This window comes from Musa acuminata, chromosome BXJ2-9, assembly GCF_036884655.1.
Source record: "Musa acuminata AAA Group cultivar baxijiao chromosome BXJ2-9, Cavendish_Baxijiao_AAA, whole genome shotgun sequence".
NCBI classification, from domain to species: domain Eukaryota; kingdom Viridiplantae; phylum Streptophyta; class Magnoliopsida; order Zingiberales; family Musaceae; genus Musa; species Musa acuminata.
The window spans coordinates 49,403,423-49,428,300 of record NC_088346.1 but is presented as its reverse complement, the minus strand read 5'-3'; the positions used below and the strand labels follow the sequence as shown (position 1 = coordinate 49,428,300).

The window sequence follows — 24,878 nt, the reverse complement described above, 5'->3', positions numbered from 1 at the left end:
CACGCACTCTTCCCAGCTCCAGCTCCACCTCCAGCTCCAGCTTCTCTTCGTTCTCTCACTCCTCCTTCTTTGCTTCCCCTCTCTCTCTCGTTCTCATTTGTCTCCTTCCCTACGACGAAGAGAGGGAGAGAGGGGGGATGGAGGTGGAAGAGTTGCCGGAGGACTTCCGTTGCCCCATCTCGCTGGAGGTGATGACCGACCCGGTGATCCTCTCCTCCGGTCACACCTTCGACCGCGCCTCCATCCAGCGCTGGCTCGACTCCGGTAACCGCACCTGCCCTCTCACCAAACTTCCCCTCCCTCCCTCCCCTTCCCTCATCCCCAATCACGCCCTCCGCAGCCTCATCTCCAACTTCCTCGCCCACCGCCCCGTCGTCGCCGCCGCCGCCGTTGCGACCGCCGCATCCCACGGCGCCGACGACGCCGTCATCCTCGCCCGCCTCTCATTCCCCTCCGACCGGCCCTCCCTCGCCGCCGTCCTTCGCCTCGCCCAGCGCGGGGGACTTGCCGCCCACAGCCTCGTTGCCGACACCGGCGCCGCCTCCGTCCTCCTCCGCCACGCCGCCGCCCCCGACCGCCCCGACCTCCAGAACCTCGCTCTCCGCGCCCTCCTCCACCTCTCCCTCGAGGGCGACGACGCCCGCGTCGGCCTCGTCGCCGAGGGCGCCATCGACCCCGTCGTCGCCGCTCTTCGCAGCGGCCCCGGCTGTACCGCTGCCGCCCTAGCCGCCACACTGCTAACCAGCCTCGCGGTCGTGGAGGTCAACAAGGCCACCATCGGCGCGCACCCCGCCGCGATCCCCCGCCTCGTGGCGCTTCTCCAGGACGGCGACGTTCGGGAGCGACGGGAGGCGGCCACGGCGCTCTACGAGCTTTGCAAGTTCGCAGAGAACCGGCGGCGGGCGGTCCGTGCCGGCGCCGTGCAGCCGCTCGTCCGCTTCGCGCGCGATGGCTCCGAGAGGGCCGTGCGCGTCCTGGGCCTTCTCTCCAAATGCCTCGAAGGGAAGGAAGCGATGAGGAAGGCGGTCGGACTCGTGGGCGTCATGGCCGAGGTCGTAAGAGCAGGGAGCCCCAGGGCGACCGAACACGCCCTCATGGCGCTGAATCTGGTGTGCTCTGACAGCAAAGACAAGGCCTTGCAGGCCATCGAAGCAGGGGTTTTGGACCTCTGCTCGGTCTTGTCCGGCGACGTGAACCAGAAGACGAGGAAGAACGCGATGGAGTTGGGTCTGCTACTGGAGAAGAGTAGATTCGGTGGGCTTTCATGAAGGAGACTCGCTGTCGGTCATCAGCCAACGTAAGTTAGCGAAGCAGCCAAAAAGAAGAAGAAAAAACACCATCTTTTTCTGATCCTTTCACTGTATTTTCTTTTTGGTTTCCAAGTAGTTGTAAGACTAATTAGCAGCTCTGTTCATATCACAAGGCTTTGCGCAATAGCTAATATTTCAAATTCCTAAATTAAGCACAAAAAAATATAATGATGAAAGAGCTTGTCTGCACAAGACATGGAACAAAGAAGAAGAAAGAGAGAAGACAGAAACAAATGATGCGTTCATCGAAGGGCATTATTGAAGTAGTAATATCTCTAGAGCTGGAAACAGGGAATCAGGATACTGCGACTGCAATAGGGGGGAATGGACCACTTAAAACAGTGTAAATACTAGATTGAATCATGAGATGCTCTCTCAAGCTTGGAAATGGAAGTAGATAGATGCTGCACCATTTTACAATCACTGCTAACATTGGTAATAATTAATTACAGACAGTAGGAGGAGGTACAATCCGCTTGTTGCAGTTTTAATTGTGATTCCAATTCAACTGGTTGTTGTAGTACTACTCCTAGCTATCAACCACTGGCTCATTCCGTCTCATCAAAATGATCAATTATCCAAACAAAAATCATCTAACTAAACCGACACTAAGTTATTAGCACCCTTAACATATACCAAAACAGACAATAATATATATATATATATATATATATATATATATATATATATATATCTATCTAAAATCAACTTAAATCGCATTGAGAATAGTTCGGTGATATCAGCATCATTAATTAAAAGAAGGAAGGAAACGACGAGATGGAGGGCGATAAAAAGAAGACAGAACAAGAGAGGATGGAAAAGCAGAAGAGGAAATAATTCAAAAAAAAAACATAATGTTAAATCTATGATCCGACCGATTGATTCATCGATGAACCGAAGCTTGACTTTAGATTCAGTTTTGATAACTGCCGTACTATTTGCTACTCTATCCTGTTTCCTAAAAGAGGTTATGGGTTGTGCAGTATCTATGTATTGTGTTGTTCTTGGAACTAAAAGACTGCTTTACTAAGCCACATTCAACAACAAAATCATCCATCCTGACACCAACCAGCCATGTAGAAGAAAAGCAAGAACTAAACAAGTTGTTTAAAGACAAAACAGAGAGCAGGAAAAATGTATCCATATCCAGCAAAATGCTGCATGATCATTAAACCACTGTACAAACATTGAAAGCTACCAAATATCATCTCTAATGTAAAGTGCAGAACTAGAGAAGTTGAAGATGGACATGCCAATCCACAAAATGAAAAGCTTAAAGTGGAGGACTGCTTTAAGAAAAACTTGACATGCGCAGGTGAACCGGATGTGTAAAACTAGGTTTTTGAACCTCGAACAAAGGGTTGCAAATGCATACGGAGCAACAAACCAGATGTAATGTAACAGAACAAGTGAGCTGGAATCTCAATCCAGCCCTTGAAAGAGTCCTATTGTTCAATTATAACAAGCACTCAAAACTACTATAATCAAACTACGAGTACATTTAACAAGCTTTGCCTCGTGTATCTCATTACCTGGAAAAAGTTGCAAAAAAAAAAAAGACTGAAACCAATTGATGTCCCGATACTTCATAATCCATAGTCTTAATTCCACAAGCACATCTGTTCGTTAACATCATAACATACATGCAGGATCTGAAAGTATCATTGACATATATGACGAAACGAAAGGGAGACACACTGAGTTAAAAGTGGGAGATCAACTAATTTAAAGACTCAATAAAATCTGTTTATTTCATCCTCATAACTAGCTCTAGGAATTACATACAATTTGTTTCCAAGTTTGTCCATTACCACAACATGGTCAAGAATCATTGGATCAGAAGTTGCTTGCCAAAGTGAGAAAAAAAAAGCAAGCGAAACAAAGGAAGTTGTTTAATTAAGCTAGGTCTCATAAACTAGACAATACAGGTGTCATCAAGGCTCAGAGGGATTATCCACCTCCACATCAATATAAGGAAATGACAGGTTCAAAATGCTTAAAGAGGAAAAGAATCACAAAGTTTCAGGTGCCCCCTCTTCATCTCCTCTGCTTCTTCCAACTTCTAACCTCCCCTTCTTTGATCTTCTTTGTCTAATCATTCCTCTTCCTTCTCCAGGGGGTGCTTGCTGTCTTTTGCAACAGCCTACCGCTGCTTCGTGTGAAGAAATCATTTACAGGTCCATCCGCATTTTACGACTTGTGAGGCAGCAAGGTTCATCCTAAACTAACCTTATAAACATGTAGAGATAGAAAAGGATAAATATCTCAATCAGATTATGAGAAATCACATTAAGTACATCCTTAATATTCTTCAAATGCCATGATTTTCTTCATTATACCTTTTCATGACCCCCCAACTGTACCGTGTTGATGAACCTATTGGCAGTTTGAGCTAAGTTGATTTGAACAATTAAAATATAGCTTCAGTTTGTTAAATTGGCGCTAATCGTTTTTATTTACATATTAGCCTTTGATGCCAGTCACCATGCAAGTCAACTCTTTGCTATGTTTCAGTTAATAGCTCAGGTTAATGGTAAACCAGTTTAGATTTGTAATCCATGTGCAAGTTAATTTTCTGTTTAACTCTTTGTTTCCTCACTATTTTAAAGAACCACTAATTTACAGTGGGAGAGCAAAACTAGTTGCTCTTGTTTCATTCAACAGATAGCAACATATCCTGACCATATTGATGATGTACTTGACATCTTGTTTTTGCAAAAGGAGAGTGTAATAGAATTGACATGTCATAACAAATGAGCAATAAATTGCCAGGGTTTATGGATCCAATAACTTGCCTAGAAAAGTTTCTTTCCACTTCTGCCCCAGATTTCCAAGAGAACAGAACATAGGTGCCATCAGTTTCGCTGACATATGGAGTCTGTATCATTACAGACAAGCATGTCATTCCATATGGTCCATAGGACCACACCACTGGATAATCACTTGTCCAAATGCTATAATAAGCCAGTCCTATCACAGGCAACTCAACATTTAAATCATTCACTATGCTTGGAATATTGTTTATTAACTGCAGAATTGTTACTCTCTGTTCGTGTGATACTCACCATTTACACCCCACTAAAATGAGTTAAAATCCTTTTGTAGAAAAGCTTCCACACTAGTCGTGGTGGAATCAGCATGGTTTAAGCTATATCTTCTTTTTGTGCTTTAACAGAACCGATGCAAAGGACTAGATCCACAGAGTTTGATTCTAATCAACTGATAATAGAATAGTACCTGAAGGAACAACAAGCGACAGCAACTCGTACCTATATGCCAATGAAGAGCCCTCAATTTTCAACCAGGCCCTTAAGATTCTTATACCTATGTAAAGGTGAAGTAGTTCTTGATGCTAAAGAAAAAGAAGACTTAGCAAATTGAGAAAGAACCACACTTTCTGATGGGAAAGAAACATACTTGCTCTGGAGTATGAAAAGTCTCTTCCTCGGGCTCATTGAGATCCAGGACATTAACCAATAGCAAATCAAATCCCCCATGGGTAAGCATCCTCCAGCTCGTTGCATCCATCAATTCCCACCTCTTACCCATTTAAATCGAAGCAACAAAAGTTGGATCACGATTCCTGAGTTCATCGAAGTCCTATCTTTCTCTGGAAGACTACCACCCAGAAACCCTCGCCCATCAAGAAAGAATCTTTTTCATGTTATTATTATCATCTAACACCAAACTCGAACCTTATCTAAACCGAATTGGAAGCTCGGGCTTCGATCTAAAAATTGGAGGAAAAAGACAAAAAAGAAGGGAACAAGCAAACAGTTGGAGGATCACCGGAGATGGCGCTGGTGCCTGTGGAGATGAGGGCGAATGAATACGGCCTTGTCGTGATGGCTCCGCGCGAGGACCTGACGACCGCCATTCCGACCTCCCCGATCCCATCTTCGCACCCATCCTGCTTCTATCGAATCGATTGTCCGGGATGGAGAATTGGGAGGGTTTCAATAAGAGATGCAGGAGAAAAAGGGATACGGGAAACGTGACTAGCGAAACGGAGCCGACCCAAGGAGTGGTAAGCCTTTGCTGGTGCTAATGGAAGTGCGTCCTCCATCCTTACGGAGACAGAAGTGAATCTTCAGAGAGAGAGAGAGAGAGAGAGAGAGAAGAGAGAGAGAGAGACAACAACAGTGTAGTTGTGTTGATGCGAACGCTTAGCCATGCGAGGATTGAGATAGAGAGGAACGCAGGGGAAGACAGGAGGAGATACGATTCCAGCCACGGCGGCTTGACATGGTCGAAGAGTGAGAAGGGACGATGCGTGGTTGGGGCCTGCTCCGTCGGGCCCACGCCCCAGCCGTGGCAGAAGCAGCGCTGTTGTCGCTGGTGAGAGATACCTAATACACTTGGTTCTCCAACACACCATGACATGACCAAGAGAGACGATGCTACCATGGCCAACTGGTATCTTCTTCTCAGATCTATGCCTGCATGCATACGTAAGTCTTCATGGACATTCAAACATACACACACGCACACGTACATGGAGACATGTAGTTAGGAATTAAGCTAAGAAGACGAAATTAAAGAAAGAAGCATCCACGAGTGGAGAAGAAGAAAAAAGAAGCAGTCATCGCTGCAGAAACTAAATTTTCTATGTGAATCACGAATACGTTCGAGCAGCACATGGCTATGCTTGATCGCAACCTCACCGCTCGCCAAACATCCACAGGTGCTTGCAACAGTTAGCAGAAACACGAAGAAGGAGAAAACAGGATCAGGCTTTGGTTTCCGGGCTCTGTTTCCTGGTCACCCGAATGTACGCAAAGATGGCCCCGAGAACCGCAGAGGCAAGCCCTCCGAGTATAACCTCGGCCCCGGCTATCGACTTGTCGGAAGCCCGGTGGTGGTGATTCGCATCCTGAGTTGCCTCCGGCGAGCCGGCAAGTCCCGGCTCTCTACCTGCGTTCACACTCGAGGAAGGAGCACTAGCGTTCCCAAGACTGCTGCCGATGACATCCACCTTCACCGGCGTCGACCGAGTCACTGCCAGAGTGACGGTGAGATCGAGAAACAACACGAGGAGGAGAAACAAGCGAGACATTGACCGCCAAGCTTGAATGGTGGGAATTGGATCTGTTTGGAGAGATGTTTTGGGGCTCTTTGGAACAAGCACTAGGGGGGACTGCCCACCATTATATATTGGCATTTGTCCAGTGATCAGCATGGTTGAGTTCTTAGCTGCAATTATTATGGGAGTTGTGGGAGAAGATTGAGAGCCACCGGTAGATGTCGATGACTATGACATCACAACTGAGCCATTCTGAAAACTTCAAAATGTCAAAAATACAAAGAGAAAAGAAAACTATACTCCTTGGATGATCTTGATCCAAAATTTTCACTATTATGTCATTCGATGAATCATTCAATTCTGGTTTTTTGTATGAGAAGCCAATTTAACTTGTCAGGCAGCAAATTATTAGCAAGGCTAATTTAGATTTGCTGGGGTGCAAATCTAGCAGAGTTGAATACTAAATTCCATTTGAATGGGAGCAGAATCTACCAACCTAGATTTGCTTGACATTGAAGATTATACTGTGTGAGCATCAGTGCTTCCTCCTGAGGAACAACCAACTCTTCGTACGGTGGAATGAGCTACACATACAAGTTAGAACGAAGGTTATATCTACCTGCACATATCTAGTCTTTCATATGGATACACATGTATTCTAGAATCTATTACCATTGTGCACCACCATCACGCAGCAGATGTACACATAGAAGATTAAACAAATGGAAGACCGGAAGCTGATGGTCTCCTGGGATCTTAATTGCCTCTGTTTCATGAACATGAACATCCAGGTCTTGTAGGCAACATGTTCTATGTTGTTCTTGCCAATAACCTGACTCGATACAGGCTTACAGCTGTGTTACGGATCAAGTAGACTCTGGCTTTGTCCTCCCGTGCACATAGTTTAGTCCTTCAACGTATGCCCCGATGCAGAGGATGCAATATGGTCTGTTCTCCACAAGACATGAGAAGGTACACTAGAGATTCTCCTGCTACCTATTACTTGAGAGACAATGTCTGCAATGTCACTGAGATGCCGTCTTGTTAATAAGACACTCTGCTACAATGTTAGATGACAGCATCAGACATTCATGGAAGGAAGGAAGGATTTATCAGTGTTACTTTGATCTCCTCCTTCATGTCAACAATCACTTGTTATTGAAGAGTGCAATCTGCAAGACAAAGAGGACACAAGAAGGAAACAACCAATCTCAGAGCTTGTCAATAGATCAGATTCAGGAAGCTATGTTTATGGATATCTCTAGCATGCAGAAAGTGGATAAAACCAAAATATTCACTGAGTGCAGAGCTCTCCAACATTTGGACACTGCCTCATGGGTAAGCTGGGCAATGCTTCCATCAGGTCGTGTCAAGTTCACTTCAATCACTCATCTATGGTTCATGTGGATCCAGCGAACCTGATGTTGATAGTTAACAGATGGTGCACTAATACAATAATTGCCTGCGCTTAAGACCCACATGTGTTTGGACAGTGATGGCCTTTAAGACTGAACATATAGATTTGAGGTTCTGGTTAGCTGCTCAGAATCTTTGGCCTCATCCAAAAGGAAAAGAAGTAGGTCTCATCTGTCTGTGTCCAAGAAAATATGCAGTCACAACTATTTACATAGTTTCGACCTCTGGATCGCAGGCTATGACTAGCCAAGGGGACAACATTTCTATTATACATCAATGCATCTTCAGAGAAGAGACAACAACCCATTTCTCGAAAGCTTTACATCAACAATGTTAATGGATTGATTCAATGCTGCAAGTCATTCAGCGATCTTCAAGTTCCTCCTAGTAGGCAAGAGCAGCTCAATTACACACACAGACAGTAATAAGCCAACACAACATACAAACAGCAATCTTTATTTTAGTAAAAATCCTGATGTCCCTCCCCAGTTCACACAACTAAATCCTGTACTGTGTTATCTGTTCCATCTTATATAGATAGACTCCAAAAGAGATTTCTCCATAGTGTTTTGTGCATGATTTCTCCATCTGCATTCCAGCAAGCAAATCACACTCACCACCTGCATGCTAATGTATAAAATATGTCAAAAGAAAAAAATAATATCAAATTTGGATGAGTTAGCAGCAATACCCATATGCAACTCCAACCACAAAACAATGAGCTGATATTGGAAACTTTTGAGCATAGGGTGATCGGAAAAACCTGTCCCCAACTGTGCTCAACATGAACGGATTGTAATGTAACCCCCCACCAAACCAATCTGTAGAATCCATTTTTTAGAACGGATCACAGTTACCACTGCTTTGCACTGCTATTTTCTCTGTATCACGTACGCTGAGAAATGGCTACACTTTGCTCAGCGCTGCTTTTACCGGGAGCAGACGAGGCGCGAGGCATCCCAAACATTTACCAACTTTTCCAGCCTTTTGAGAATCGATTCCTCAGTCTGTCGTGTACTCCATCGCACTCGGTGGGTTCTGTGAACTGGGAAGGAACTGATGCTGTTTAAGATGCACAGTCCATTGCCACAAGCATCTGCACATATGTCGACGCACCAAGCTACCATCCACATGCAAACGAAACACCTTTCTCGACTCCCTAAACTTTTTATACATCCAACAAAAGTCACTGATAAGGAGCAGAAGACATGGTAATTGAACACACCAAGGAAGAGAAGAGACGACGAGATCGATCCTAAACAGTGGTCCCAAGCGAGAGAGCAACGAAGAACCAGCGGTTCGCCAGCGAGTCGCGTGCGCAGAGTGTGAGCCTATCGGTGACAGTGAACCGGGTTTATTTCTTTCCGCACTCGGGCGGTTGGGTCGCGAACCGGCCCGGGTCGCTGCAGTAGTCGTAGACCAGGTGATTGGCCCGTGCCCAGATGAGCTGGTGGCTCTGGTGCACGCTCAGCGCTTCCATCTCCTTCTCCTTCCACCAGTAGCGCCCCTCCTTCCCCCACGCGCTGGCGCTGCAGCGCTGCAGCTCCGCCGGACCCGCCGCCGTGGGGGCCCACTCGCAGCCGTCGATGCGGAGGCCGCGGAAGGTGGCCACGAAGGGGGCGTGGGACCAGTCGGTCTTGACGCGGCCGCCCTCGGTGGCCCAGTCGTCGGCGTTCCAGATAGAGCTGTAGACCCCCATGGGCTGATCGCGGGGGAAGACGATGCCGCGGTGCTCCTGGTTGGAGAACACCCGGACGGGAGTATCGTCGACGAGGAAGACCACCTGCCGCGGGTTCCACAGGACGGAGTAGGCGTGGAAATCGGCTGTGGGGTCGAACCACAGGTCCATGCGCTGCTCCCGGTTGCCCACCCCGTTGATGTACAGGTTGGTCTGCACCAGGTACGGCTCTCCCGTCCTGTTCCCCAGGAACTCGAAGTCGAACTCGTTGTGACTCGCCCCATCCGACGACATCTGCGCAGTGGTGTCACACCGATTCACGACGCAAGCACTAGAAGCAGCAAGGGAGACATGTAGAGGGAGAAATCATACGTAGAAGGCAGTGACAGTCCCTGCAGAGTCGCCTTCCACCAGCTTCAGCTCGGCGGTGACCTTGCCGTAGAGATACTTGCTCTTGGAGGCGAATCCAGCTCCTGAAACCATTATAAGAAAAGCCACCACCGCGGCATTGTTTCAGCAAGCTGCAAACAAGCAAGCAAGTCCGGGAAGAAGCACAGGATGCTTCGAAACGTACCGGAGGAGTTGTCGAGCTTGAGCTTAAGAAGCTCCCCTTCGTAAATGATATGGTCCGTCGCCCAGCTCGGCTGCACGAGCTCGTCAAACTTCGAACAGGACACTCCCACAGCGGAGGCCGCGACGCATAGCACCATTACCATCCGCCACACACCTCTAACCTCCATTGGAGATCAAGGGGAAACCGAGAAGAAGAACAGCAGGAGCGATCGAGGATAGTAGAGAGTGGAGAGTAAAGCTTGCTGTAGTAAGCTTCTTGTAGCGGAGCTCCTCTTTTATAGCACGCTCCCATTGGCTTGAGGGGGACGCCAGCGTTGCCACATAGGACGATTTATTTGTGGGGTCATGTGAACTAGGAGGCCACGTCCGCGGACTAGCCGTTACTCCGAGCTGGGCCCCTGCATGTCACGTCGTTGTCACCTTAAAAGGGCGAAGTCGACGGTTCCGCCAATTGCCTCACTACGCGTGTCGAACGCCAGCTGTGCACTCTGACGCCCGCGAGCTTTCAAAAGCAAAGGCGTGAGCGGCTTTATTGCGCGTATTTTCCGAACACGCAAGCTAAAATTCACCCGACGAGAAAGCTCCTGACCGCTTGTGGGTCCCCGTCGTTCCATATCCTCTGTCGAAGAAGGGTGAGGTGTCGGGTGGCTTCCGGCAGTGCTTCCTCGGAGGGTGTCGATTTGCTGACGTCGTCGGACAGCTGTCGCGTCTCCAATTATGACTGGTTCGCCAGAAAAGACTCGAAATTTACCACACCCCATCGTTTTCCACCTCGCCATGTGGGGCCTTCGTGTAGAAGGAAACGTCGAGGGGCACCAGGAGCCGTCGGATGGGTTGTCGGACGGCCATGATTCGATGGCTTTGGCCACAAGAAAGGGAAAAGGAATGGATAGTAAAGGAAATGAGTGCGCCGTGTGACGGTGACAGGACGTGGGTGTTGCCTGTTGGTTTAACTACGTAGCGTCATGATTGGGGGTTTCTGTTTCTGTAGTTGTTTTTGTTTCCGTTTTTGTTTTCTGGTGTGTGTTGTACGCATCCCCTTTTGTTTTTTGTTGCGCCAAACAAATGGATGTGTTTGGTGGTACGGCGACAACTGGCACAAACGATTCGAACTTTGTATGTACGTGGCCTCCGACTTCGCTTGGAAGCAGAAGTGTTTTGCCGGATTTAAATTTCGAAACACTTCAGTAATAACAGAAACGGGCGATCTTTATTCCGTAAAAAATTATATTTATATCCTTATGATTAAGAAAGAGAAATGATTATATTTATTTATCCTAATAATATCAATTTTTATAGATAAAAATAAAAAGTAAAAAAATAATTTTAAGTTTCATGGTGGACAACGTCAATGGCGGACAACAATGTCACTGATGTCAGTGGTGACGGACGATGGTGCCACTGACGTCAGTGGCAATGAACCCCTCACCTTCCCCCCTTGTCTCCAGCATTTGAGCAACCGCCACCTTCCACCTCCTCGACCACTCCTCGTCGATACCCCCTTTGCCTCCTCGCTCGTCCTCCCCTTCTGCTTCTCCACCCTTGCCCTCGGCGTCGAGCACGTTTGCCACTTTCCCCATGGCAACTTCATCACCGCCCTCATCCACACCCTCTCCTCCCTCCGCCTCATCGTCGTCTCCCAGTCTCGATCCCGTAGCTATAACATCCTCGACACGTACCTTGCCAACGATGAAATGATCTCCTTGAACAGTGCCAAATTGCGTTGCAGTAGGTTCAGTCACATCTCCCTCGGGATCTGTCGAGCGTCAACTATGATAATGCAGATGTTTGAGTTCGTTGTTACTGCGTAGTCCAGAGACGCTGGGATCTGGGTGCATAGGAGAAAGGCTATGGCATGCTGTAGGTCCAGCATCTCCCCCTGCAACTTGTCGGGTTTGGCATCCACAAGCACCATCTTGTCCGTCGAAATTGTATGGGCGATGGCCATGCCCATGTTCCTAGCACTGATCACGTATATTTTGGTGTGATTCTAAGTGGGAGACGACGGCATTGCTTATTCGATGGGGCAAAACAAGGTCCTATGTATGTCATCGACGAATCCGAGCTCTGAGGGATATGACACCTTCATATTCTCAGGCCAAAGCTATGAATAGGATAATAGAAGAATATAGCTAGGGATTTTCGCTTGGAAGTTATCGGGGTTTTTGCCCAATAGGGTGATCGAGTCAGGGACCAACTACAACTCCTCACATTTCCAGCTCCTGCTCGCCGATCACTTAGAAGTCAATGCTCAAGATGTTTAGGTAGGCAAAGAACTCATCGACATTCCATCCATCCAACAGCATTAGCTACCACCACATGAATGACTTTGTACAACAATAAAGAGATTGATTCCGTGGCCCCGGGAATTTCGGCCACTCGAAGAGCATTCTACTTCTTTATGGTGAGCTTGGAGATAATCACCGCAACCGACACCTCCTCGGTTAGAGTCTTCCAATTCAACATCTCGATGAGCCTCTTGATAACTAGAGTGCACATGCCAATCTTACGCAGGGTGCCATCAACGAAGCGGTGGTTGGTAGAGAACTTGAATAGGATGCGGGGAATGCCAAGGTCGACAACGAGGTGGTGGGTCCAACCGATGAAGAAGTTGGAGAGGAGGGTGAGGGAGGGCAGGTGTGGGAACGAGACTAGGAGACGACAGTGGGGCTGAGGGAGGAGAGGGCAATGACGGAGTTACCATGGGAAAGGTAGCAAACATGCTCGACGCTGGGGTTAGGGTGGAGAAGGAGGAGAGGCCAAGGGGATAGCAGCGAGGAAGTGGTTGAGGAGGCAGACGACAATAGCCGCTCAACATCGAGGATGAGGGGTGAGGGTGAGGGGTCTGCCACCACCGATGCCAACGGCTTCATCGTCTATCACCATCAACGCTATCCATCATCAAATTTAAAATTATTTTTTTACCCTTTGTTTTCATATTTTCATCGATAAAAACTAATGTAGTTAGGGTAAATGGACATAAACATTTCACTTTCATAATTAAAGAGATACCAATATAATTTTTTAAAGTATAGAGATCAGGATGCTAAAGACAGCTAACTACATGTGACAATTTTTAGTTAGCCCAATAGAAATCGATTCTATACGTCAATAAATTTTCTTTACTAATGTTTTAAAGGAACTTCACCGTCACCACAAGTACACATTCATTATCTTTATTATCTATGTTTTGTTCCTTAAAAGAATAACACCTGATATATTTATATCTTTAAATTTATATGATTATGCGATAATGACTAAGTATTAAAAAGATAAATATCACAGGGATCGTTTGGTTGTTGTTTCGGATTAATAAAGAGTTTGAATATGTGTTGGGCTAAAAACCAACGTAATATTAAGTTGCCTATATGTTATATTTTTTATTATATAATAATAATAACAAAATTATAAGTTGCATATATTCGACATTGATCTTTTTTATTAATAAAATTTATAAAAAATTATACCTCTAATTAAGTTTAGAATACTTAAATATTTATTTATAATTTTGATTAAGATCTTTTTTTGCTATGACATCTAGAGGTCTGCTAATTACACGCATATATCATCTTAAGTGATTTTTAATTTTATTTTTTTTATCGAAGCGATACATAATTATTTATAAATGAAAATATTTTTTCCTATTTTTTCCAGTAACTTCACACATCCATGTCAACATTTTCATATTGACAATAAAAATATTTTATATATATTATTTTTTAACTATCTATAAAGTATTATTATCCCATAAATATCTTATAAATTGTTTCTCTTAGTCTCAAAGTATTTAACAACCACACAAGACTTCTAACACCCATTATCATTTTAACCATCTTATTATTTTACTTTATAAATAATATCTTTATTAATCTCTTCATCTTGTTTAATAATTTATTCATATGGCTTTTTTACTTAAAGAGATCTCTTATCTATTTTTATAGTCACTAAAATTATATTTTATATATTTGATTTTCGTCATATACTTCAGTTGAAACTTTTAATTTCTAAGACTTGCATCAATACCCCAAGTTTATAATTAATTTAACTCAAACTTCATTCAACTAAGATAATATCATTACAAATAATATATATTAGAGAAATCTATCGTGTAAGCGACTAGTGAATTCATTCATTATCAATGTGAAAATGTAATACTTAACGTGGATCCTTAATTTAATCATATGCTAATAGAAAACTATATATATTAGAGAACTATACACTCCTTATAGTTCTAACACTAGTTCTAATCTAATATATATGAAAGAAATTGATATAGAAAACGAAACATTGAATGGAACGGCACAAAACTTTCTTGGATAGAGATGAAAAACATAAACTCTTGCAAAGGCAAGAGTGAGATATGTTGAACATAAAAGGCAAAAGTGTAGACATAAACTTCACACTAGAGTTAGAGTTATTGATAAGTTTAAGTAACATGGATCAAAGATTGACTATTCATCAATAATACACAAAGAGCAATTGAGAGTTAAGAGACATATTGCAACTGGAGCAAAAGATCGAAGATTCATCAAAGTGAGGAGAAGCATTCGTAAAGGCTTCGATGTGGATAACGAAGGACTAAGTGGGGGTGAATATCATAGATAAAATTATAAGTAGTGTGTTCGATGTAATGCTCGTATATATTTATGTCTTTCGATTTTATTCATATTTTGCACAATATGTATAAGGTTTTCAGTAAGCTTGACAATCCCATTTTGATTGACTTTTATAGTCGTTCTTGAATTATAAATGTAAGTTGCGTGTAATCTATCACATAGAGGTAATACACTAGTATTTCTTTGGTACTTGAACGAACCAAGTATTTAATATTTATTAACTTAAATATCGAAGAAACCTTATTGAATATACCTTCAATATAAATTTTGAAAGAGTAAGAGCTGAATCCCCCATCTTTCCAACACATCAACCTAGGATAAATTCAAAAGTATTCTAGTTATAAAACCATGTACATATTAAATAATCAAATTCTATAATAATGGATATATTATATATATACGTGATCAAAGGTCACCACTAATTATATTTAAACAAAGTTGGGTAGACTCGAATGTTGACAAAGAATCCCACTTGCTGCCATATTTCCTTTCGTTGCTATTTGATAACCTAAACAACGTTTTGCAAGCATTACTCTCTGCTCATAATGATCACACCACCATCTCTTAAACAACAGCCTAGTTAGGGTTAGGGGAAGGACAGCAGCCTAGTCACAGACCCTATAGTCGTCTTCCTCGTTTTCCTAGACTAACTAGTACAGAAATAAATTAATATCTTCTTTACGACCTTTTAATGAGCAATTATGTATGCTTTGGTAAACTTGGTTGGTGTCAGTGCTCGGTGCAAATCGACTCCATCGGTCCGAAGGCCAAAAGCCAGTGTTGCTTTCTACGGCGGACAATGCGATGACGTTTCGGCATTATGAAATGAAATGCTGCTATGTAGACCCACGTGCGCCTCCCACGAGACCACATACATCATCATCATCATGTGGATAGATAGATAGATGTCCGAGAAAGCACGGGAAACCCCACGACGCTTGCACGTTGCATCAGTTTTCGTGAAACGAGATCCGACAAGTCCTTTGAACTAAATGACTCTTTTGCCCTCCTCTCACCATCGCCGACGGAAGGGTCCCACCGCGGACACCACGAAGTCAACGACAGCGGTTCACCACGTTCTTCTATATAGAACACGAAGTCGAAGAAGGTGGCGTCGGATGGGATGCTGCCACGCACTCCGGAGGTGTAGAGACAGCGAGGCGGTTCCGAGGGGGCCAGGCTGGCACCCCCGACAGCGGCCACAGGCTCTCCGGGGACGCGACACCGTCCCCACCAACGGAGAAGATTAAGACCGAGGCCAGAAACCAGGAACGCTAATATGTAAACAATGATCGAGGGACGAAGGAAAGGACCGTGGGGTGAGGAGACGTCGAGCATGCGCGGGGTTGGCATCCACCTCCCTGCCGGGTGACGACGACGGGCACGGGGCCCCATCCGGAGACGACGACAGCAGGACGGTACGGGCCTCCCGTGTCTCCGGCTCCAAGCCCCCAGCCATTTCCTTGTTCTTTGTGCTTCGTCTCCCGATGCGCGGATGGTGTTTGCTGCTTTGCCGGGTGGGTTGTCCCACCTTTGCGTTCGCCTTTGGCTCTTCTTCGCTCTCTCTCGCGCTCTCTCTCTCTCTCTCTCTCTCTCTCTATATATATATATATATATATAAATCTCTCTATGTTGTTTAACGTTGAGATTAAAGTTGGACAGCCTGGAAAGAAGGAGAGAGAGAGGAATGAGGCGGACATTACTTTTGGAGCTTTAGAAACCGATGATCCCGAATTCCAAAGTACAAGAAAAAGGCCAAATCGTTAAAAGAATCAATCATATTTGTAAAGACTTTTAACCAAACGATGGAAGCAATCTCAGTGACTATTATGGCTAAACAAAATTCAAAGGACCATCGTATGTCAGGAATTATTAACTGGAAAATATAAACCACCGTCAACGAGAGAAAATCTATCATCAATTTATCCAGTAGTAGTAGTAGTAGTAAGCTGCTCCAACGAGATCAGTCCTGTGAATCTCTAAGCTGCTAATTTTTCAGTTATAGCAAAATAAACAGGCGATTGGTTACTTAAGCTATAACTATTTTTAAATATACAATAATTGTTACATTAAGAAAGTGAATTCTTTAATCAGTTTATCTCGGTGAGTTACACTAGAAAACAAATTTTAGCTGAACTCTCGTCCGGTTCAAATCATAACCAGCTTGCCTTATTACTGTTAGATCCATGAATACCATCATCATGTATTGTATATTCCACTTTCTTTGTATGCTAGCGAGAGTGTACCAGAGTCTTGTTATGTCCCCCATCTGCCAAAAGAAACTTAGGGATCATGTGAGCCACCAATGAACTCAATGTCGTCCTCTGATAAGAACATCTTTCCTCTATTTGTGTTGTTGTTCCTCCCACTTAAATTAGGTTGACCTCTCTGCAAAACAAGATATCCTTATGACATCCACAGTAAACAAACGGTGAAAAGAAAGTCATAGACTGGTGTGCTTCTTCGTTACCTTCCTCAACACGAATGCCAAATAAAGGTAAGCTACATCCCACTCGTCCTGAGATAGTGTGCCTGCATTTTTCGACACTTGGGTGAGTGCCATCATCATCATCAGGGTGACCGACAAGGTCGTCGAACAAAAGAGCTTACTTTGATCCTGATTTCCATCACCTAGAGCACCAAGTCTCCGCATCAGATCTGTAAACTCGGGCCTCCTTAAGTACTCATTAACAAACTCATGTGAGTTTTTTACAAATACGAGCTCCAGATCATACTGTGAAGCCCCAAAAAAGAACAAAGATTTTGAGAATCAGCCACAAAGAACAAGATCAGATTTGCATGATGGGTGTGTTATAAAAGATCGTGAATGCCTAAAGAACCTGTCATCACCAGACAGGAACATAGTTGAACAAAATTCCAATTAGTAATTGATGGAGACAAATCAAACACATAATAGTAGAACTACAGGCATGAAACAAAAATATGGAATGCTATTCCGCATACACGTAAATTGAACCACATCTTCACCTATCACCTCCTATTCCTTACTACCGGGATCCTATTTCTCGTTTGTCAACCAAAGAAAGAAGGAAATGTAACTTCACAGAAAGACTAAGTTGATACCACATAAATGAACGTGTGGTGTAGAGTCCTATGGCATAGACAAGGCATAAAGTGGAACAAATAAAAACGGAGTAACCACAATATTCTTTGGCAAAAATTAACAAGACCCATGAAGTAGGCATAACTTTTGGATGGACTAACTGCCAATAAGAACAGGCACCAAAGACAGGTACCCTGTCTCTTTTTGACGGTAATAGGTCCTGAATGTTAAACATGTACAAAGAATAAATTAGACAACAATAAACAACAAGCTAAGAACAAAAAAATCAGTGGCAGTGATCCTAAAATACAGAAAAAATATTGATATTATATGATCAGAAAACCACAAACTAAAAACAAATGATCAACAAAGTGGATGACAAGATAGAACTCGTATAAATGAACTCAATGTATATTTTTCCAATAGACAACTGACCAGGTTCTGTAAGGAGGATAAACCAGTACCTCCTGTGCCAAGGATTTGAAGACATGAAATGGCACAATCCACTCAGGACAATCAACAGCATCCTGCATGCCACTTAAATCAGTTAGGTATATGAGCAGTTTCCAGTCAAGACCTGCACACTTGAATATCAAAATGACTAAAACTTCTGAAAACAATTTATTTAAAAAATGTTGACTATAAATAAGCTGATTAAATTACAAAACAGAAAAACCAAATGAATAACATATGTAGTTAACAGAGGAAACCAGCAGATCTAGCTATCACACAGTTGTCAGGTGTAGTTTGTTGACATTACATGATCACCATTCACAACCATACAGACATTGAATTACACACCACCTTTTAGTCAGCTTGCAGTTCTTTACAGTAACATGTTAAACAATTCAATTAGACTAACACTATTGACCCTGTATATCCAGATCAGCCATAGCTGAATAATATGTCAAAAAAGAGCAGCTTTTAACCCCAGGGCCATGATATTTAGTAATGAAATAAATCAGAAAGGTTTAAATAGAAAATCTAGCAATTGCAAGTTTCAAGGCCTCAAATGTTTCAAGGGCTCATGTTTCAAGGCTTGGTTTGTTAATTACAGATGCACATTGGAGCAGATTCAGCAGAACACAATCCAATCAAACATTTATGAAGAGTGGTGGGGGGGGGGGGGGGGGGTGGGTTTTGGTGGAGGGGGGAGAGACTTCTGGTGTTGCTTATTACCTCTAGATGAAACTTGTACTTGATTCCAAAAGGGCTGGATGACTTGAACTTCTGAATGAACACAGAGAAGCAAAGGTTTTAAATGTTCACTAACAGTTACTAGAAAAAATCTCAACAAAAGATTAAAACTAGAGTAAATTTTGCTGACCTTGGAAGAATATTCTTCATCAAAGCATATCCAATAAACACTGTTCCCAAATTCTAATCCTTCAGCTGCATATAACAGAACGTGTAATAAACAATAAATAGCATTTCCAAGAGAATAACACACTTATTTCACCTCCGTGCAGATAAAAGCCAGGTAAGAATCATGGGAATGCCACTGAGCTACTGTTTAAGATGTGGCATTCGTGCTCTTGTATGTGACTTCTACAAAAATGTTTGTGTAAATTTTTACTATCAAAATATATTAATTGACAAAATAAAATTGTGCTTCAAGATGAAGACTAGCTTATTGAACTCATGCTAAGATGCCATATTTAACCAAAGACAACTTCGAATCCAAAATAGAAATGAAAGTATAAACACTTTAAAAAAACAAAAAATGAGCTTCAGCCATCAAGTTTTGGCTAAACTAGCACAACAAGTTCATGATATCATTTGCGCCACCAACACCGCAAGCAACTTAAATTGGAATACAATTCTATTGACTGGAAGAAAACCTAAATATGAATATAATATGTAACAAATGGAAAAGGAAAAAGGGTATCTTAACTTCATCTCTTTCAGAATGAATTTTAAGTATGCAGGCTGCATGGCATCATACAAATACTCAAAGCTAAAATTTGCAAACTGTTTCCAATAGCTAAAAAGTTAATTTCCCGATGATGCAAGCCATCGGGGTTTTTCACTCCCAATATAGAAACTCAATTCAAAATAATTAAATTCCTGAACTTCCAACTGACTCATTATAGATCTACTTTCTGTTTTTAAAAAGACAAATTTATTGGAACAGACTTTTTAAAATGATGTACCCAGTGCACCATGCAGGGTTTGGGAAGGGTGAATGTACACAGCATTCCTCTAAATATAGAGACCAGTGACTGAAACCCTGAAGTCCCAAATCACATTGCATCAAGGCTCACCCTCAAACTCTTTAAGAAGGCATGGTGAAATTTACAAGTAATCACTTTAACCTAAACAATAATAAAAGGAACTAGCTTAAGCATCAGCTTAACATGCCTTAAAAGTTGTTCCAGCAAAATTTATAACCCCGACTGCAACAAAACCAAATGAAAGGAGGAGTAAAGAAAACTACAAAAGGTAACAAAAGTATCTTGAGAAGCCAAATATTTTCCTATGAAATTGAAGGTACTAAACCATGAATACCTTCCCTAAGCCTTTTGATAATGACATTTGCATCAGGCATTGTCCCAATAAATGTGCCTCCAGGCTGAAGCAATGCAGATACATTTGCCAAGGCTTGCCTTGCACGCGCTTCAGTTGACCATGAATAGTGTAAAGCAAACTGTAAATTGACATAGGTTGTAAAAACTAAAAAACATTCAATAATGTGATATAAGCAACTTCTTGCCACACAGAAACAATGAACTTTCACTTATGGGTCATATGCAACATAGCACGATTGAACAATATCACAATATTTGTGTGTCAAAGACATTAGAAGTCAGGTTTATCACAAAAACTCATGCTGCTCTCTGTATAAATCAGACGAATCACCTGACAGCTGCAAACATCAAATGGTGCATCATCATGCAAATACTTGTCCAAACGAACCTGAAACAGAATGAATAAAAGTTACTTGGCCATCATAAAATATATTTTCTCTGAGTTCTCATACATTGAGATCAAAAGGTGAATAGTAATCAGTCTCTAAAGTTGAATTGCAGCAGGAAAAGAATCTAAGCTAAAAATGTATTTCTTCTGTAACTGCTAGAAAGAATGAATGAGGTAATTCTAATATAATGATACAATAGTTGCATATACATGGTAGTTGACAAGAAAACCAAACCTAGTTCAACCTAAGAACTTTCAGATGCCAAAAAGCGGAAAACTTACAAATATTAGAGCAGGAATGCAAAAATGTTGAAACAGTTGACCTCAACAACTTTCATAATCACTAACTAAGAGAGGAGAAAAACTTCATTACTTCATAAAAGTCAGCACAAATAAGGCGTGCAGGGAAACTGAACTTCTTCCTGCGTTGTTGCTGGTCTGAGTCTCCATTATAGCGAGTCCGACAGTCTTTTATCTAAACATACCGTAGAGCAGATATTATTAAGGTTATCATGTGAAATTCAATGAACATCTGCAATAATTAAATAAAATATGATGGTAAGGTTTTTATTGCACAAATACTCGCCACAAAAAGAGAATTTGTTTTATGGAGAGTTAATGGTAAGAATAAAATAGACCATCATATAGGTTCAGACATGTCTAAAGAACATAATAAATGTTCCAGCACAACAAGTCAATCTAGATAAGAGAACAACAATAAAAGAAGAGTAAGACCAAAAAAATTTATCTAGAAATAAAAGAGAGAAGATGATGTTCACATTTCAAGGTCTATCTAGAACCATTTACTCAAATGGACTACATCACAAGAAACCATGTTGCAAATTGCAAATAGTACAACATAATTATTTTTCATAATTCAAAATGGAATGATATATCTTGCTTGGGAAACAAAAAAAAAAAAGTTGCATAAAGTGAAAAAAATGGTCTTTTGCTGACTACCTAACCTCAAAAGACCAACCATAAGAAAATGAAATCAAATATCACTTTACAAGTTTAAAAAATATGAGAACTATTGGTACTATGTGCAGCTTATGGTGCATGTTCAAATAACAGATCACTTATATATGCCATCCCTTATTCATCTTATCAGACCTTAGGTTCAATCATTGATATTTGGTGCATAGCAGTTTATCTTGGCAATCAAAATCATATAGACTTCCCATGAGTTTCAACCACTACATATGCTTATGATGAAACCAACTTATTACAAGTGATGGAAGATCTATTATAATGAACAACCGATCAATGAAGAAAGACATACATGAGCATGTATGAGAAAGAAAGATGTGAAGCGCTATACTGTCCAGCAGATCGAGGATTCAATCCTATCAGTTCAAAACCAAAAATGAAGGGTCAAACTTCGGATCAATACTGTTGGACATGATCTACAATCTTTAAAAGCTGAGGAAAAGATCCTGTGTTGAAGTTATCTATCTTAATATCTGATAGTCAGAGGAATGCAACCAAATAAGAAGCTTTGATGGTACATAACATACTTTGATTTGAATTTTTGTTCATTTTTTGTATGCATGCATGTATAAGAAATATATAAAAATCAGTGGTTAAATTGCTTGATTTGAATAGCTCCAAAACACACTATTGCATAGCCTTTTGCAAGTCACTTTGTGTAGGAATATAAACATGCAAAAGGTTCTCAAATTGCATGATTTTTTTCCAAGTTCTTTTAAATGTTACAGTAACATGTTGAATGGAGTTGATCTGCAAGTGGGAAATACAATGTTTCAGTTTGACCAAATAGATCTGGGGTATAATTTTTTTTTTCCATTGGATACCAGCTCAAATCACTTCTTCTCCTGGCGACCTTTCATTTCTCCCAAAAGCATGCAACAAATTTACTCTCTAAACATGGATAACAACAAATATTCTAATTTGCAATTTATTTCCTATTTCTTCAGAAGAACTTGGATCCAAATGGCATGATAATTAAGACAAACATTTCCTTAGAACACTCAAGGAACTCCAGTACAAGAGATTTCATCACTTTCAAATGTAGGAATTGGTACTAATAGAGGATGGAGAATTTCTATTATAAATTAGAAACCTATATAAGGGGAAGCATTTACCGAGCCTTCTGCTATATCCACGCCCACATAATATCCAATTCTTGCCTTGTCCCATTTGATCAAGTCACCACCCTTAAAGAACAAATGACAGGACAAATTTGTTCAAAATCAATAAAAATACTATGGAAACACTGTAGAATTAGAAAATTAGTAAAAGTTGACTAGTAAGCTTGTAACTAACTATAAGCAAAGAACCAGCCAAAATAGTGGATAGATGAAACCTGATCAAGCAGAGTACTCTTAGTATAGTAACGATGTAGTAACTCTCCAAAATATACATATTACTAACCTTCCCACAAGCAATATCAAGCACAGCATCTTTTGGGTGAGCATACAGCTGAATGAGTACGCTTTTAATCTGTTCATCAAACACAAAGAAAGAAAAATGAGATACAGCAGACATAGATCATTGAAGTGGAGACTTACACATAAAAGTCAAGCAAGAAAATAAGCTGCCACGGAGATGTATTGTTAACTGAATGGCTGATCAGAAAAATGCTCAACCATGTCTGTCATCTTACGAGAAAACTAAACCAAAAGGTGAAGTCATACTCACAGCTACTCTGAGACATGCATTTTTTGGCCAAGCGGTAATGTACATATCATTCATCATATATCTTCATCCTATATCTCCTTTATTTTAGCAGTAAAACACAGTTTAGGCTATAGAAGATGTTAAAAACAAAAATCTGATAGTATTTAAACATTCTGGGTAAATGGAGTGCTTCTTGATATCAGACACCAAATCTGAGATCTTTCCACCAAATGCTCAGATACGACTGCATCGACCCAACTTTAAAGACACCAAAGGACGCATCGATACCAAACAATCAGCTGCTAGACACAATATTTCCATCAGAAATTCTTCTCTCGACCATCATGGAATTAGGTAGGCAGTCCAAAAGTGCGATAAATTCAACCCTAAAACCTACTCCTAATTCGATGAACCAAAGATCTACAAGAACAAGAACTGTATCAACCAAAAATGGGCAACAGCGAGAGCACTCCAATGGATAGAAGATGAGTCGAGTAAAGAAGGAAATTACGGCGCACCCAATTGTTGAGCTTCTTCAAGTGGATGATGGGGCTAGCCTCCCGCTCCTCCAGCGTCTGATTCGACCTCGCACTGTAATGATCCGCCACCCTGCGCGCATTATTGAAGCTCTCGTCCTCCGAAGCCCGCGATCCGTCTTCGATCGAAGGAGCAAGAAACAGTCAAGAACCCTAGTTTGCTCGAAAAATGATAGCAACAAAATTGGGGACGACTAGGGGGGGAGAAGGATCGAATCCAGAGAAGAGAAGGCAAGAGATTTAGAGTCGAGAAGTACCGTAGGAATCGTATCTGAGCTTGGATTTGGGCGGCCCGAAGGAAGTAGAGGGGGTTCCTTCGTACCCCCGCTTCATGCCTCCGCTAATAGAAGAAAAGGGGAGGAGATGTCCAGACCGAGGGGGGGTGGGAGGGGCTTCAAATGCGCTTATAAGTGATGCTACAGACACGCAGCGAAAGCACACGTTCGATTGACACGCATTATCGTACTCGTTGGGGGCCCCTCGTTCAAACGCCTCTCGAGCGTTGTCATCTAACTATTTTTATTCTCTGTGATGCTTTAGCCTATCTACTGTGTGATTGAAGGAATCGTAACCGTTCATCCGACGATATATCAGATGGACGGACGGTCGATGGATGTAGATTATCGTAGCCAAACCATTTACTAATAAGGAAAATGATAAGGGCGATTAATTAGGAAAATATCACATTACTCCTTGTTTTTAAAATCTCAAAAATACTCTCCAAAGAAATGTTCACAGTGTTTAGTGTTTTCCCATCCAAATCCAAAAAAGTTTTCCTAGCAATTGTTTATAGTGTTTTGTGAATTATTTTTTATCCATAGAACACTATAGTGGTTTTTTTAAATAAAAAAAACACTATATAGTGTTTTTGTTTCAATAATACAATACAATGACATCAAAAACAAAACACCGTGTAATGTTTTCAAAATAAAACACTGCAGTGTTTTTTTTTTTTTAATATTATAAAAACTAAACCATAAAACTTTGTAAACAGTTGATGGAAAAAAAAAATTTATATTTAGGAAGGAAAAAATGATAACTTTTTTAAAGAACATTTTTGAAACATTAGAAATAGGAGATGATGATTTAAGAGTTTTAAAAAGGAG

General features: G+C 41.9%; 3 protein-coding genes and 1 long non-coding RNA gene across 8 annotated transcripts; 1 reads left to right on the top strand and 3 right to left on the bottom strand.

Annotated features, from left to right (window-relative positions):
• Positions 1–1,434, top strand: LOC103999549 (U-box domain-containing protein 8). Its single transcript, XM_009421329.3, has one exon. The coding sequence runs from the start codon at positions 138–140 to the stop codon at positions 1,266–1,268; it is 1,131 nt and encodes a 376-aa protein (XP_009419604.2). The 5' UTR covers positions 1–137; the 3' UTR covers positions 1,269–1,434.
• A 1,600-nt stretch (positions 1,435–3,034) lies between these two features.
• Positions 3,035–6,044, bottom strand: LOC135623841 (uncharacterized). Its single transcript, XR_010491520.1, has 2 exons — positions 4,728–6,044; positions 3,035–4,634 (listed from the first exon to the last, which is right to left on the bottom strand). It is a non-coding gene; the product is annotated as an uncharacterized LOC135623841 (long non-coding RNA).
• Positions 6,045–8,881: 2,837 nt separating this feature from the next.
• Positions 8,882–10,242, bottom strand: LOC103999550 (xyloglucan endotransglucosylase protein 6). The gene is made up of 3 exons (XM_009421330.3): positions 10,002–10,242; positions 9,800–9,900; positions 8,882–9,721 (listed from the first exon to the last, which is right to left on the bottom strand). Exons 1-3 carry the CDS (start codon positions 10,165–10,167, stop codon positions 9,104–9,106), a joined length of 885 nt encoding a protein of 294 aa, XP_009419605.1. The 5' UTR covers positions 10,168–10,242; the 3' UTR covers positions 8,882–9,103.
• Positions 10,243–16,588: 6,346 nt separating this feature from the next.
• Positions 16,589–24,174, bottom strand: LOC135623840 (mRNA cap guanine-N7 methyltransferase 1-like). 5 transcript variants are annotated; one of them, XM_065127250.1, is made up of 13 exons: positions 24,030–24,174; positions 23,755–23,891; positions 22,991–23,059; positions 22,702–22,773; positions 20,970–21,071; positions 20,540–20,596; positions 20,189–20,327; positions 19,008–19,072; positions 18,860–18,910; positions 18,145–18,207; positions 17,227–17,350; positions 17,087–17,148; positions 16,589–17,004 (listed from the first exon to the last, which is right to left on the bottom strand). In XM_065127250.1, the coding sequence occupies exons 1-13, from the start codon at positions 24,103–24,105 to the stop codon at positions 16,900–16,902; spliced, it is 1,122 nt and encodes a 373-aa protein (XP_064983322.1). In that variant the 5' UTR covers positions 24,106–24,174; the 3' UTR covers positions 16,589–16,899. The 5 variants fall into 5 exon arrangements, with proteins under 5 accessions (XP_064983322.1, XP_064983324.1, XP_064983323.1 ...); XM_065127252.1 differs by lacking the exon at positions 18,860–18,910; XM_065127251.1 differs by lacking the exons at positions 16,589–17,004; positions 17,087–17,148; positions 17,227–17,350 and adding an exon at positions 17,548–17,900.
• Positions 24,175–24,878: the final 704 nt, after the last annotated feature.

Bases quoted from the DNA above. Each gene is read 5' to 3' on its own strand.
- LOC135623840 (XM_065127250.1), bottom strand. From the start codon at position 24,105: ATGAAGCGGGGGTACGAAGGAACCCCCTCTACTTCCTTCGGGCCGCCC. The intron at 21,072-22,701 runs GTAAATGCTTCC...CGGTATGTTTAG, and splicing joins TGGATATAGCAGAAGGCTCG to ATAAAAGACTGTCGGACTCG. The intron at 19,073-20,188 runs GTATTCATGGTT...TGTTATATGCAG, and splicing joins TATCAAAAGGCTTAGGGAAG to CTGAAGGATTAGAATTTGGG.
- LOC103999549 (XM_009421329.3), top strand. From the start codon at position 138: ATGGAGGTGGAAGAGTTGCCGGAGGACTTCCGTTGCCCCATCTCGCTG.
- LOC103999550 (XM_009421330.3), bottom strand. From the start codon at position 10,167: ATGGAGGTTAGAGGTGTGTGGCGGATGGTAATGGTGCTATGCGTCGCG. The intron at 9,901-10,001 runs GTACGTTTCGAA...TAATGGTTTCAG, and splicing joins CAAGCTCGACAACTCCTCCG to GAGCTGGATTCGCCTCCAAG. The intron at 9,722-9,799 runs GTATGATTTCTC...ACCACTGCGCAG, and splicing joins GGACTGTCACTGCCTTCTAC to ATGTCGTCGGATGGGGCGAG.